The 14,815-nt window shown below is 50.1% G+C and overlaps 1 protein-coding gene across 3 annotated transcripts in view; it reads left to right on the forward strand.

Annotated features, from left to right (window-relative positions):
• PRDM10 (PR/SET domain 10) overlaps positions 1–14,815 on the forward strand; it is a 905,887-nt gene that overhangs the window by 217,176 nt on the left and 673,896 nt on the right. For all 3 annotated transcript variants that reach the window (XM_069224480.1, XM_069224481.1, XM_069224482.1), the window contains exon 3: positions 10,967–11,131. In XM_069224480.1, the coding sequence (XP_069080581.1) occupies positions 10,967–11,131 (165 nt within the window). The remainder of the gene's footprint in view (positions 1–10,966; positions 11,132–14,815) is intronic.

The raw sequence follows: 14,815 nt of genomic DNA on the forward strand, positions 1-14,815 counted from the left end.
GAGTTGCAGCAGTATGGACAGCGCAACACTTTGAGTAGTAATGGAGAAAAGTGTGTCATTCTCAGACGTATGCTCCAGTTCCACAGTATCCTGTACACCCGGATCGCCGAGGGCTCTATAGCTAATGCGAAAAGGAATGGAAAAGGGGGACACAAACCGCTGTGTCCCTCACTCAAGTGCTCACTACTTATGGCGACTTTGACCCACTCACTCTCTGTCACTGGGATCAGTGTGGAGCAGCCGGGCCCATCCCCGATATTGTGATTTAAAATGCATAGCTCTCAGCACTTTGAGTAGGTAGCCCCAGACCTTCACGTGAACTGCCCTTTTCTAAGTCAATAGAGACCTGTGCCAGCACCTCATCACAGCACTCCACTTCATGCAGGACATGAGCGAGATGTCTGAGCTTCATACCGGCGTTCCAACCGGGGATGAACCCATACTGGTTTTGTACCAGCGGAGAGATGTGGGGTGCCATGTGGTTGGCGAGTAACTTGTATAGCATTTTCACATCTGCATTCATCATGGTGAGCGGGTGATAAAAGGCAGGATCGCACTCAACTCCTCCTGGTTTGAGAACTATACAAATCTCCCCCTCCCTCATTGATGGGGCAGTACACCACTCTCACAGGCCTCCAGGAGAACCTCCATGAGTCCCAGCGTGCCTGTTGCCGAGAATGCCCAAAAGAGCTCGGGTGGAAAGCCATCACCACCCGCCACCATTGCCTGTGGTAGCATACTCTACACCATACTTAGTTCCACCAGGCCAATTGGAGTACCAAGGACCTCTGCACCAGTGGCGCGAGCCATGGGAGGTCCAGACCCTCCAGGAACAGGACATGGCCAGCCAATGATACTGCGGGTTTCGTAGCATACACATTCTGTAAATGCTGCTGAAATACACCCACTTTCCCGGCTCTGGTGGAAACCATGATGCCATCCAGCGATATCAGGTGTGTAGTAAGTGGCGTCGGGTGCACCCTGTGCAGAATCCAAGCTAGCAACGACCTGACTTATCCCCCTTTCTATGCAACCTCTGCCTATATTACTTAAGCGTATATCTGTCCAGTTGATCCCAAATGTCTGCTATACATCTACATACTGCCTGTTCCCTGCAACGCGCGTCTGGGTGCGATTGTTCCCCTGTCTGCAGCGTGGCTAGCACTGCCTCCTCCCTACCCAGCTCCTTTTGAAGCTGCCAAAGCACTCTGCAGGTTAGGCCCATACAAGTACCCCATAACACAGCTTTTAGAGCTTCCCATTCAGTGGCCCTAATGGGCGTGGTACCCCATTAGACCGTTAATGTAATCCGACAGGGCCCCCAAGAGCGCCTTCCCTCCACCTGGGCCCTCCAGTATGTCAGCTAACATCCTCCAGGACCGAGCCTCGCTGGCATATTCTCCCCACTGCGTGGCACCATTAACAGGAGTGTGATCCGACAGGAAGCACGGCAAGTGGGTCATCTAAATATCTTCCATATGTGGGAATCCCGCCCCCAGTATCCTATCCAGTCTACTATATGTATTATGTGTGTCAGAATAGCAGGTGTTTACCCCCTGTGCTAGATAGCCCACTGCCAAATAGCATCAGTGCCCATCTTTAGCATCACCGCATGAATTGCTGCTGTCATTAAAGGCTTGGTACCCATCCTAGGAAGCGCCCTATCCAAGTCAGTGTCCAGTATGCAGTCAAAGCCGCCCTGCTACAGGAGTGTGCCAGTGTCAAGAGTTAACAGGTCTTGTATGTTTTGAAGAAACGTGGAGTCATCATTATTTGGGGCATAGGTGTTCAATATGGTCAGGCATGTCCATCCAGGGCCTCCCACAGGGGGGCAGACCGACCAACCACATCAGTTTTCATATATGTGGTGGAGAACTGCACCTGTGACGCAACCCAGATTAGCGTGCCCCTGGCGTATGTCGAGTAGGAGGAGTGGAATACCTACCCTTGCCATTTTTTGGTGAGACGTGCAGCACCTGAGTCGTCTAGGTGCGTTTCCCGCAAGCAGGCTATGGAGATTTTATGTTGTTTTAAAAAGGTGAGTACCCTATACTGCTTAGTGTATGTCCCTAAACCTCTGACGTTCCACGTCAAGATCCTAAGGTCAGCCCCCATCATAATTTATGGTGTCCAATGATAGCCTCCCAGGTCCCTGCCATTTGCTAATACCTACTGACTGCTGCAAACCTTGTAACAAAAACATGCATTGCACAACAACCCCCCCGCACCCCCCCACGGACAGACATAGTTCAACCATGCGACTATCTATGCCCACCCCACGCTTGTCCAGAGGAGCCTGTAAAACTCACTCCACCAGTCCGCCTCCCGGCCAGTCATTCACCTTCAAGTGAGACAGTACTGCAACTAGACATCCCTGTGCAAGTTCCACCAACGATCGTCTGTGCCCTCCTAATTCAAATGCTCAGGCTATCAATTCCTTGCGGGTGGCACAACAAAGCCCAACATCCCAGTAGCACACGAGGCACTCACTCTCCGCATCAACACCCCCAGCCACACGTCTCACCCCTCAGCTCTGTGCTCAGCGCAACATCATACCAATGCAACAATAGCAGTATCCGCTTTCTTACTCTGGCATCCCTACTCCTGTCCTCCGGGGCAATCATGGTGTCAGGCACAAAGATCCTGTGTGTGGCTCGAGTCTCTTGCTCCAGTTCCATCAACCGCTGGCAGCATGTCTCTATCCTGCATCTCCCCTTGTATTCCCACTGTGCTGAGTGATGCAGACCTCACGAACTGTGAACCTCCAGTCCCCCAGCGGGGTGACTTTAGGGTCGTCCTCAGGCTCTGGCCGTGTGACCCCCGCTTCACGCAGTTGAACCGTTAGTTTTTGGCTCTGCAAGTGTGTGGTGGCTCTAACCAGTCCTCTTCCAGACTGCCGGAGAACTGCGCCTCCTCAAGTGCTATGACCCTCAGTTTTGGCGGGTACTGAAGTTGGAGCACCCTCAGTTTCTGTTTGATGCCTAGAAAGGACTTGTGTTGCTCCTTGACCTGCCTAGCGTTGTAGGAAAGTGTCCTCTTTCTTGCCATGGTTACCCTCTTTTTCTGCTTGTTGTCAGTGTGTTTGACTGTGTCCACTGGGATCCTGCTAAAAAGGACCCCAGTGGTTATACTCTCTCCTATAAATTTCGGTAACTGTACCTTTTTCTTCCCACAATTGACACACTGGTCCCCCATGTAAGTCCCTATTATATGGTACCCAGGTACCTATTTGGGTACCGGGGATCCCTATTGGCTGCAGCAGTTATTCTGCCACCCATAGGGAGCCCATGCAAAGGGTTCTGCAGGCCTGCCATTGCATGCACCCGTTTTCACTACAGGTCACTGCACCAGGTCACTTTAAGTCACCCTTGTGTTAGGCCCTCTCAGCCCAGAGGGCAGTGTGCTGGTACCTGTGTGTGAGGGAACCCCTGCACTAGCAGAGGTGCCCCACAAACTCCAGATTCATTTTCCTGGTCTTTGTGAGTGCAGGGACACCATCTTACATGTGTACTGGACATAGGTCACTACTTATGTCCAGCTACATAATGGTAACACCGAACCTGGACATGTTTGGTATCAAACATGTTGGAATCATACCCCAATACTGTTGCGAGTATTGGAAGTATGATTCCATGCACTTTGAGAGCTCCTTAGAGGACCGCCAGCATTGCTACCACCGGTCTTACAGGGTTTTCCGGGAAGCCCAAGCTGCTGCCACCCCTCAGTCAGGTTTCTGCCCTCCTGCTGCTTGATCTGATCAAGCCCAGGAAGGCAGAACAAAGGATTTCCTTTGAGAGAGGGAGGTAACAGTGGTTTGGGAGGGGTACCCTCTCTAAGCCACTGGTATGCTTTGAAGGGCACATTTAGTGCCCTCCATGCACAAACCAGTCCACACCGGTTCAGGGTCCACAGACCCTGGTCTGGCGTGAAACTGGACAATGGAAAGGGGGGTGACCACTCCCCTGTCCATCGCCACCCCAGGGGTGGTGCTCAGAGGTCCTTCAGAGGATCTCTGGGTTCTGCCATCTTGTTTCCAAGATTGGTAGGGAACTCTGGAAGTATCTCAGTGGCCATGCCAGGCAGGTGACATCAGAGCCCCTTCCTGATAGGTGCTTACCTGGTTAGGTGACCAATCCCCCTTTCAGGGCTATTTAGGGTCTCTCTCTTGGGTGGGTCCTCAGATTTGGCTTGAAAGACTCCTGCAGGATTCCTCTGCATCCTCCACTTCAACGTCTGGCCACTGGATCTGCAACGGGATCCTCTAGGAACCGACAACGCTGCAATCCACAGAGAAGACCCTTCTGCAATTTTGTTTCCACTGCTCCTGCCAGCTTTGCAACATTTCCCCGGCTATGCATCCTCAGAAGACAGCAAGTCTTCAGCCTGCACAAGAAGAAGCTCGCAACGACAACCGGCTGTGTGGATCCCCTCTCCTCTTGAGCTGCATGCATCCTGCATCACGGGTGGTGGTCCGGAGTAGTCCTCTTGGTCCTTTCTGCCAGCTGTCCAACTTTGGTAGAGGTAAGCCTTTGCCTTCCCACGCAGTACAGTACCCCGTGCACTGCGTCTCTTGCAGCTGCCAAGGCTTGTTTGCATCTTCTCCAAGGGATCTTCTGGCTACATGCAGCTCCAGCCCCCAGCACACCTTCCTGCGATGCTCAGCCCTCGGGGGACTCTTCGGTGGCATGGGATCCTCTTCTGTGGTGCTGCGTGGGCTTCTTCTGTGGCTCCTGTGTCTCCGTCCTGTGAAACACCTGTGGGTGCTGCCTCTGCTCCTGTGGGCCCTCTCGGTCACAGAGGGCCCCTTCTGGCTCCCCCTCCTGGGTCTTGCTGGTACTCAGCAGTTCCACTTTTCCATTAACCATGAATTTGCCTTTGCCAAGGCTTATTGGTGGAATTCTGCACTGACACCTGTCTGCAATCTTCACTCCAGCGTGGGACATCTTCTGCATCCATCAGGAACTCTTCTCCAGCTACAGTGTTGCAGTGCTGACCTGTTCTTCTTCACCATCGACCAACTCTTGCAAGTACAGCTGGGTGGGTAGTAGCTCCTACTCCTCCTGGACTCCACTGTGACTCTTGGACTTGGCCCCCTCTCTCCACTGGTCCTCCCCTCCAGGAATCCACCTCTGGTTTCCTGCAGTCTTGTCTGGGTGTCTTATTTTCTTCTTTTCCTTTCTTTTACGGTGGCTTGGGGAAATTCCAGTGATATACTCTTGTGTTCCTGGTCGCTGGGGGGTACTGTTACTTACCTCTGATTTCTAGTACTCCCAGCTCCCCACTACACATTCCACTTATCTAGGTGGGGGTCCTGTGTTCGCATTCCATTTTTTAAATATATGGTTTGGGTTCCCCCTGGGGTCACTCTTGGTTATCTACATTTGCACTGTTTTCTAACCTTTTCTATGCCTATTTCGGATTACTAGTGTACATATTTAGTGTGTTTACTTACCTCCTAAGGGAGTCTTGCCTTTTTAGCAAATTTGGTATTGTGTCACTAAAATAAAGTACCTTTATTTTTGTAACACTGTGTGGTTTATTTTATGTGTGCAAGTGGTATTGCATGAGCTTTGCATGTCTCCTAGATAAGCCTTGGCTGCTCATCCACAGCTACCTCTAGAGAGCTTGGCTTCTAGATACTGACTACACTCTAATAATAGGGGAACCCTGGACCTGGTATAAGGTGTAAGTACCATAGATACCCACAACACACTAGGCCAGCTTCCTACAAGTGTAATCTTGGTAAATGATTATCTTGCTGTTCCAGATGAGTGGAATCGGCCTCTTTCGGGCTGCACGCAGGATGCAGTCCCTGTCGTGGTAGTTGAGGACTTTTGCGATTATGGCCCTCGATAATGGCCCTGTCATCGGCACCAGTGCTCTGTACGCCCTCTCCAATACGAGGAATTTGGAGAGGCCTGACGGATTGAGTTCAGTGTGCACCCAATCTTCAAGGAACTTTTTAGCTGAGCTGCCTTCTGTGTAAACCCCAAGATGCGGATGTTACTGTGCTGGGAGCGGCCCTCCACAACCTCTGCTCGTCGTTCCAGTTCCTTTGTGGTCGTAGTCATCAGGGCCATTTGACGTTTGAAGGCAACCACCCCCCCTGCAGTTCCACAAAATTACTCTCCGTTGTTGTGACCTCGATTGCTACTTTCTGCAGGTCTGTCCGCAACAGATTAAGATCAATCAACACTGTCTCTTTTTTGTGTTCCATTGCGGTTCTGGAGCCTCGGATCACAGCCAATAGGACTGCCCAGGAGGGCTCCGCATCCAACTCTGGTGTTTCCCCCACAAAGCTCGGTCCCATTTGCCGCTTTATTCTTTGAGAAGGGTGTTGCGGTGTGGTATACTGGGTTATGGTGTTCACTGGATTTGAGTGAGCTGACTTGTCCTTGCCCATGATGCGTCGAGGGGAAAGGTCTCTCTCCCTCCAGACCATAGACTCCTTTGGTGCCTCTCACCACGTATACCACTGTGAACGCAAGGCAACAGCCACGTCTCGTTTGGTAGTACCAACACTTGGCAGCCGACAATGTACAGTTGTTGGGGCTGTCAGTGTGGGCCGGTCCCACTCCTCTATTAGGCATTACACCAAAACCCCTTCCGCACCTACAGTCACGCAGGGGGTTCTTTTTGGAATTCAGGTTCCCATGATTCATCACCGCATCCAGTGTAGTGTCACGCTGGACGGCGCTGGGATGGCCCTTTTAGGGGCTAAAGCAGATCGTGCCCTTCGATGACCTGATGCATGCTTGGTGGGAGAGGCACCCAATGGCCCAGGCCGCACCCACGTGTTAAGGACTCCACAGTGTCCCCATCCCAGTCAAGAGCTGCACCGTGCTTTAGCACCTGGGCTCCCTGGGAATCCTCCAGACAGTTTGTCAGGTGGCTCAGGCAAGGCCTATAAAAGGTATGGCTACACTGGGTACTAAGGTGACACCCCCCTAGGAAGCTGATCACCAGGCAGTCAGTGGGGAATCAATGTGTAGGAGTACAAGTACCACACCAGGTCTGTAGGAAGCTGGTTCTGTATATACTATGTAAAAATGAGATATAGTGTGCACAGAGTCCAGGGGTTCCCTAAGAGGCTTGACAGAGGCAATAATAGATAATACTAATGCTCGATTTGTGGTAGTGTGGTCGAGCAGTTAGGCTTATCAGAGGGTAGTGTTAAGCATTTGTTGTACACACACAAACAATAAGTGAAAACACACACTCAATGACTTAACTCCAGGCCAATAGGTTTTTATACAGAAAAATATTCTTTTGTTAATTTATTTTTAGAACGACAAGATTTGTTTAGCAGGTAACTACATTAAATGAAAGGTACTTTGCATAGTAATAGTTGAGACTTTGAATAGATTCAGTATTATACACAGTTTTCATTAAAACGCCAAAAAGCTATTTTAAAAGTGGACACTAATTTTCAACAGTTCCTGAGGGCGCTAAGTACAGTACAGTTTCAGAGGTATGTACCACACTTACAGGTTTAATCTCCGGGATATAGGTAGTTCACCGTTGGGGGTTCAAGGCAACCCCAAACACCCTGCACCAGCAACATGGGGCCGGTCAGGTGCAGAGGTCAAACAGGAGCCAAAATAACATGGGCGCCTATGGAGATAGGGGTACTACAGTTCCATCCTGCTGGAGGGAAGTACCTGCGTTGTCAGAGGGCAGACCAGGGGGGATAGGAGGAGTACTGGAGGGGCCTCAAGTAGTCACACACACCACACCCTCAGCAGCACGGGGCGGCCGGGTGCAGTGTGCAAACAGAGCGTTGGGTTCTCAATAGAACTGTATGTAGGGACCCGGGGGTCACTTAGGCGTTGTAGGCAGGGCACGGGGGCCTCTTGGGCAAGCCACTGACTGGGCAAGGATGAGGGTCGCCTGCTGGTCGTTGCTGTACAAGTGGTCGGTTTCTCATGGGGCTGGGGGCTGTAGGTGCAGTGCTTCTTCCAGGCATCAGATATCTTCGTCCTGGGCAGTCGGGGGAGTCCTCGGGATTACCTCTGCAGGCGTCTTGTGGGGGTGCAGGGAGGTCAGCCCGCGGTGGACAGGTCTTCGGAGTCTCCTGGGGGTCCTCTCTGGATAGTTGGTTTCTCTGGACACAGGCAGGGGGCATCGGGTGCAGAGTGTTGGCAACTCACGCTTCTGGAGTGAGGTGGGAGTCCCTTTAAAGATGGATATCTTTTCTTCTTGTTGGGCAGAGCCGCTGCTCACTGGAGTTCTTGGTCCTCGGTGATGCAGGCAGTCCCCTGGAGGCTTTTCAGGGGTCGCTGGTCCTGCAGAACGCTTCGCTTTTCGGTTGCAGGGTCTTTGATGCAGGACACAGGCTGGTAGGACTGGGGCCAAGTCAGTTGTCATCTCCTTTTCTTCTCTTGGGGGTTTTCCAGCTCATCAGTCCTTCTTCTTCTTGTGAGGCCATCAGGAATCTGAAGAGCTGGGTTCAGGGTCACCCCTAAATACTAAATTTGGGGGTGTGTTAGGGTTAGAGGTCAGTAGCCAATGGCTACTATCACTGAGGGTGGTTACACCCTCCTTGGGCCCACTCCCTCTGGGGAGGGAAGCACATCCCTATCCCTATTGGTCCTATTCCTCCAAAGCAAGATGGAGGATTTCTCCAGGAGGGGGTCACTACAGCTCTGGTCACCTTAGAGGTGGACCTGGGTGAGGGGGTGACTCCTCCTTGTTTTTCTCATTATCCCTCTGGACTTGCCGCCAAAGTGGGGGGCTCGTCCAGGGGGGTGGGCATCTCCAGTGGCTGGAGTGCCCTAGGGGCATTGTAACAGCAGACCTGAGCCTTTGAGGCTCACCGCCAGGTGTTACAGTTCCTGCAGGGGGGAGGTTGGGTAAAATACAGGGGGCATCTCCAAGATGCCCTCTGCGTGCATTTTTTAATAAATCCAACACTGGCATCAGTGTGGGTTTATTATTTTGAGAAGTTTGATACCAAACTTCCCAGTATTCAGTGTAGCCATTATGGGACTGTGGAGTTTATTTTGACAAACTCCCAGACCATATACTTACTATGGCCACACTGTACTTACAATGTCTAAGAACGGACTTAGACACTGAAGGGGCATATTGCTCATGCAGCTATGCCCTCGCCTGTGGTATAGTGCACCCTGCCTGGGCTTCAAGGCCTGCTAGAGGTGTGACTTACCTATGCCACAGGTAGTGTTTTGTGTCCCTGGCACCCTGAGGGAGATGCCATGTCGACTTTGCCTTTTCCTCCCCAGCAACATACACAATCTGCAATGGCAGTGTGCATGTGTTAGGTCAGGAGTCGCTTATGGTGGCAGCCCGTAGGGACCTTCCCTAGTCACCGGGCCCTTGGTACCACTGGTACCTTTTACAAGGGACTTATCTGTGTGCCAATTGTGGAAATACCATTGGTGCTGGGGCCTGGTTAGCAGGTTGGTTAGCAGGGTCCCAGCACACTTTCAGTCAAGTCAATATCAATAGCAGGCAAAAAGTGTGCAGGGGGGGTAACTGCAACAAGGAGACATTTTCCTACAAGGTCCAAGCAGCAGATGTGATTGGGGCCCAGCCAGGAGGCGCCATCAGGTGCAGGCTCTCAGTCACTGTCCACGGGAAGTGCACCAACGCCACAGCATGAATGCCTCGACTGCAGCCAAACACCCTCCTTGTTTGATTGGGCCACCAAGTTCAGCCCACCCCGTGATTCCGGGAGCCACAAGGGACTGCTGTACAATCCTTGGGGCTGTGCTGGTAGAAATGTGGGGCAGTCTGCATTAGGCCTGTGGTCTGATCGGCCTCTGAAGCACCCATGCAGCCCGCTGTACTAGCTCCTCTTTTATGAGCTCATAAAGATGGTGGCGAAGGTTCAGGAAGCCTCTACTTACATACAGAACTCATCTGGGTACTGCCCATCAGGTACGTATTTCAACTGGGATGGGCAGCAATGGCTGCGTGTCGGTCCCCCCACCGGTCGTCAGTTTGCGATTGCAGCAGGATAATTACGTTAGGTTAATTCTTCCCCTGACCGGTTGGGGTCCTGATAGTGTGAGGTCTACTGGCCCCCTGTAGATTGCCACCACCACCTCACCAGGGTCCTCCACCCAAACGGGTGTTGTTGTCACTGTGTTGCAGGTGTGGTAAAGACCAAGGGCGCACCTCCATCCCCAGTGCCTCCGGCCATCCCCGGGCTACGGCTCCACCACGCTGGACCCCCTTACCTCCTCATCTGGCACCTATTGAGCACCCAGGGTTGTCGCTGGGGCAGCGGACCATCTTCAAGACCTCCAACGGTGGGCAAATTGGTTGTGTGAGCCAGGAGTCAGTTGTTGCACACTAAGGGAGGCTGCGGCTTTAATCCTTGCAGCTCGGCTCAGGCCTCAACCGTTCTGCGGGCACAGCCAGCTCCTCTCACGCAGTCTGGGACCCCCAAATATAGGCAGTCATCGGAAATCATAGGATTCGGGCACCACGCACTGTCAGCGTCATTGGGTTGGCATCATTTTTCGATCTGTACCAGGATTCTGCAGGATTGAAGAGGATTAATTCAAAAAACTGTCCGTGAGCTCTATGGCTCATGTCTTGTCGGCCATGTTGCCCAGCCATACCCCCGTGAGTATGTTTGAGTTCTTTTTTTTGATTGTGTGATTACCTAGCTGAAATGGTATTGAAAACACTTAGAAATTGGAAAACGTGTATATTTTTGTCACGACATAGTGTGTATTTTTTTCAAATATGAAACATTATTGAAATGATTGGAAATTTTGTTTTGAACATAGCTATTTTAATAGTGAGAGGTTATCCTTAATTCCAACATAGTCTGTATATGTAAATTATGATGGTACTGATTGGTTTGCATCTTTCACGTGCTTTTGTTATTTTAACTTGGTTTTTTGTGTATTAATTTAATGTTTTAAATACCACAAATTGATATTTTGTGAGAATGTATTTTATGTATGAAACTAGAATTGATGGTGTTTTTCAGGTGCACTTCGACTCGGAAGGTGGGACTGTAGCACAAATTGTGTATAGCGAAACCCAGGATCGGCCTTCTCAGCAGGTTGTGTACACATCAGATGGCACCTCCTACACGTCGGTGGACACATCAGAGCATACTTTGGTTTACATACATCCCGTAGAGGGTTCACAGGTATGTTAAGTGCAGCAGTCGTATGATTACGGAATCTATATTTCCCAGGGAACCTGCCTCTGTAGAGGAGGCCGTCTCCCTCCGATATAGTTTTGTGTAGGACTTCCTTTCAGGCTTTACATTAATACTGTGACAGGACACCCAGGAGGCCGAAAACCCCAACAGCTTATTCTTGCCAATGAGAGCAGTTGAATGATGTTTATGGACTGTGAACTTTAAAACTGCAGGAATTTTCAGTTCAGGATTTACACTCTGATTTGATAAAATCTATGTGGACTGGAGGTTGTGAGTATGGTGATCTAGTTTGCTCTTCCTGTAAATGAAAAGCAGAGCACAAGAATATCGCTTTTATTTGCATATTCAGATCTTGTGTGTAGTCTTCTTCCTCCTTAAGTGACCCAACAGACATATTAATTGAGGCAATGCTTATATCATTGTTCGGTACTTAATATTTCAGATTTAAGTCTGCTTGCAGGTTGCTGACATTGATTCACATGTTCTGGATGGGAGCGATGTGCAGCATCGCAGACATTAAGAGAAGAAGGCATGGTCAAAATGCGCACTGACTCATTGTAGGGATTTACAGCCCTATTTTTAATATTATTAGCCTGACTTTCATTAATCATGCATACATACATATTAATAGAGGCAATGCTTATGTCATTGTTCAGTACTTCATATTTCAGATTTAAGTCTACTTGCAGGTTGCTGACATTGATCCACATATTCTGGATGGGAACGATGTACAGCATCGCAGGCATGGTCAAAATGCGCACTGACTCATTGTAGGGATTTACAGCCCTATTTTTAATATCTATCAGTAGCCTGACTTTCATTAACCATGCATAGCCTCGCTATTTCCTAAGAAACGCCAATCTAAATTTTCCGAACTCCATGTGGAGTAGATTCAGAAGCCCAGAGATTCTGCTCAGGGTGAGAGCCTGGCCGATACCTATAGATGAAGGCTGCACAAGTAGGTTTTGGGGTACAAGTACTCAGCTCAGGGGTGGTTATCAGACTATCATTCTAGTCAGTGCCTACAGCACACGAAGAAAGGGCCTATAACTGTGACTTAGGGGGCACAGGGACTGAGGGCACGGCTAAGGTGATGGGCACACCCTGCCCCTTATTCCCAGTGCCTGCTGCACACAGTTGAAGGCCATGTGAGCATCTGCAGTAGGTTATGTGGGTGCAAGGGCTGGGTACTGTGTGGCAGCTACATATGATTAAATACCAGAAGGTAGACAAAGGAGATGCTTTAGCATTGCTGACCTACAGAGTCTTAGCATGGTTGGTCCCCGGCAAAGCCGATCAACAGACTGTTCTTTTCTATAGAGAGTGCTAACCCTGGATCAAGAAGTTAGAAAAGAAGAAGGTATAGGAGAAAATCAATTTGATTTAAACTGGCCAAACAGCTAGATGGGTCACAGGTGTCATTGAGACCTTCAAAGACACAGAAGCTACATAGTAATTCGAAAGGCAATGGGTTAGTTGAGTCGCAATTTCAGGAAGATTAGAGACACCGCATACCATGTTCCACCATGTTAGGCCCAACCCCACTGACTTTGAGCCATAAAATTCTAGGATTCCACATCATTTTTGTGCTGCTTGGCTAATGGTAACGCTTGGATGCAGGAAAATTAGACTTGGTCTGGAATAAGCACCTGGTTTGTCAATTGCGCACAGCCCTGTTGCTGAAAAGCCGGAGTCTAGAACAGGTTGCATATTTTAGAAAATGTATCCAGGGAAACCCCAGATAGGACTTGGGTTGGTTTTGCCTCTGCAAATAATCAGAATGAAAACCCCTTTTGTACCCTTAGAATGGGGCACTAATTCATTTGCGCCGCATTGCATCTGTTTTCCTTCCTGTGAAGGATATGCTGAAGATTCCCATGTGTGCTAGGAAGTCAATGTGCAGTTGTGTCCTTGGGTAACTTCACAAGGGGAGCCTCAATTGAAAGTTTCAGAACATAATCTGTGGTAGGCTGGAGTAGTGTTCTGTTTTTCCTTTCCAATATACAATCCCCGCTGGCTAAAACAAAGCTGTCTTTTTCTGAATGAATCACTGACTGAGGTACAAGGGACGTTTTGTTAAAGATAATGGAATATTACCTTGGTGTCACTCTAGTAGCTGCGCTTTTGGTGAGGATCTCATGTGTTATAGGATAGTTAAAACATTTTGCTATCAACACTATTCCCTAGCTCTCCTTATGCGAGTAGGCAGAATTTTATCTGTATGAAGCTGCAAGTAGCTGCTTCCTGGAAGGTGCAGATTCAGACTGGTCACAGACTGCATCAAGAGTGTTTATACCATGCCTTGCTGTGTGAAAACCATGTGAGAAAGGAAGGTATTTCTTAAAATGTAAATTAGCTCAAGGCTAACAGCAACATCGCATCAGAAAGAATGTGTTTTGCCCTCCTGCATAGAAAACTAGATTTCTGGATTATTTTCAGGCATTAATTGTCGAATATGATGAAGAATACATGGACTGACTCATTCGCCAATAGCCTCTAGCAACATATTTGTCTCTTCCGCTTTGAAACCTATTGAAAACGCCTTGTGATTTTACCACATATACATTCTATGCATAAATCAATGAATAAAAGTTTAAAAGCAATTTGGGATCCAAGGAAGACCGGCCTTGAAAGCAGCTTGGGGTGTGAAAATGTTTTATCTTAAGTAACATTTTAAATTGCCGTCATAAAGAGCTGGTAGTCAATCAATCAATCAACAATTTTTATAGCGTGTTACTCACCCGCAAGGGTCTCAAGGCGCTGGGTAGGGGGTGGTGGGGGTCCATTACTTCTCGAAAAGCCAGGTCTTGAGTTGCTTCCTGAAGGAGAGATGGTCCTAGGTCTGCCGTAGGTGGATGGGGAGGGAGTTCCATGTCTTGGCCGCCAGGTAGGAGAAGGATCTTCCTCCGGCGGTGGTTCTGCGAATGCGTGGTACGGCGGCGAGGGCGAGGCTGGTCGATCGCAGCTGGCGGGTGGGCGTGTAGAAGGTGAGGCGGTTGTTGAGGTACTTGGGGCCCAGGTCGTGGAGAGCCTTGTGTGCGTGGGTGAGGAGTCTGAACGTGATTCTCTTGTTGACGGGGAGCCAGTGCAGGTCTCTCAGGTGGGCGGAGATGTGGGCGTGGCGGGGGATGTCCAAGACGAGTCGTGCAGAGGCGTTCTGTATGCGCTGGAGTCCTTTCTGAAGCTTGGCTGTGGTTCCTGCGTAGAGGGCGTTCCCGTAGTCCAGTCGGCTGGTGACGAGCGCCTGGGTGACCGTTTTCCTGGTTTCGGTGGGGATCCAACGAAAGATCTTTCGGAGCATGCGCAGGGTGTTGAAACAGGATGACGAGACGGCGTTGACTTGTTTGGTCATCGAGAGGGAGGAGTCCAGCATGAAGCCCAGGTTTCGTGCGTCGTCCGTTGGCTTGGGGGTGGTGCCCAGGGCAGGGGGCCACCAGGAGTCGTCCCAGGCGGAGGGAGATGAACCCAGGATGAGGACTTCCGTCTTGTCTGAGTTCAGTTTCAGACGGCTGTTTTTCATCCACTCGGCAACGTCTTTCATTCCTTCGTGTAGGCTGGCTCTGGCGGTGGCGGGGTCGTTGGTGAGGGAGAGGATCAGCTGGGTGTCGTCGGCGTAGGAAATGATGTTGAGGTTGTGTTGGCGTGCGATGGCCGCGAGGGGGCTCATGT

Source organism: Pleurodeles waltl, chromosome 3_1 (genome assembly GCF_031143425.1).
Source record: "Pleurodeles waltl isolate 20211129_DDA chromosome 3_1, aPleWal1.hap1.20221129, whole genome shotgun sequence".
In the NCBI taxonomy this organism is placed as follows: domain Eukaryota; kingdom Metazoa; phylum Chordata; class Amphibia; order Caudata; family Salamandridae; genus Pleurodeles; species Pleurodeles waltl.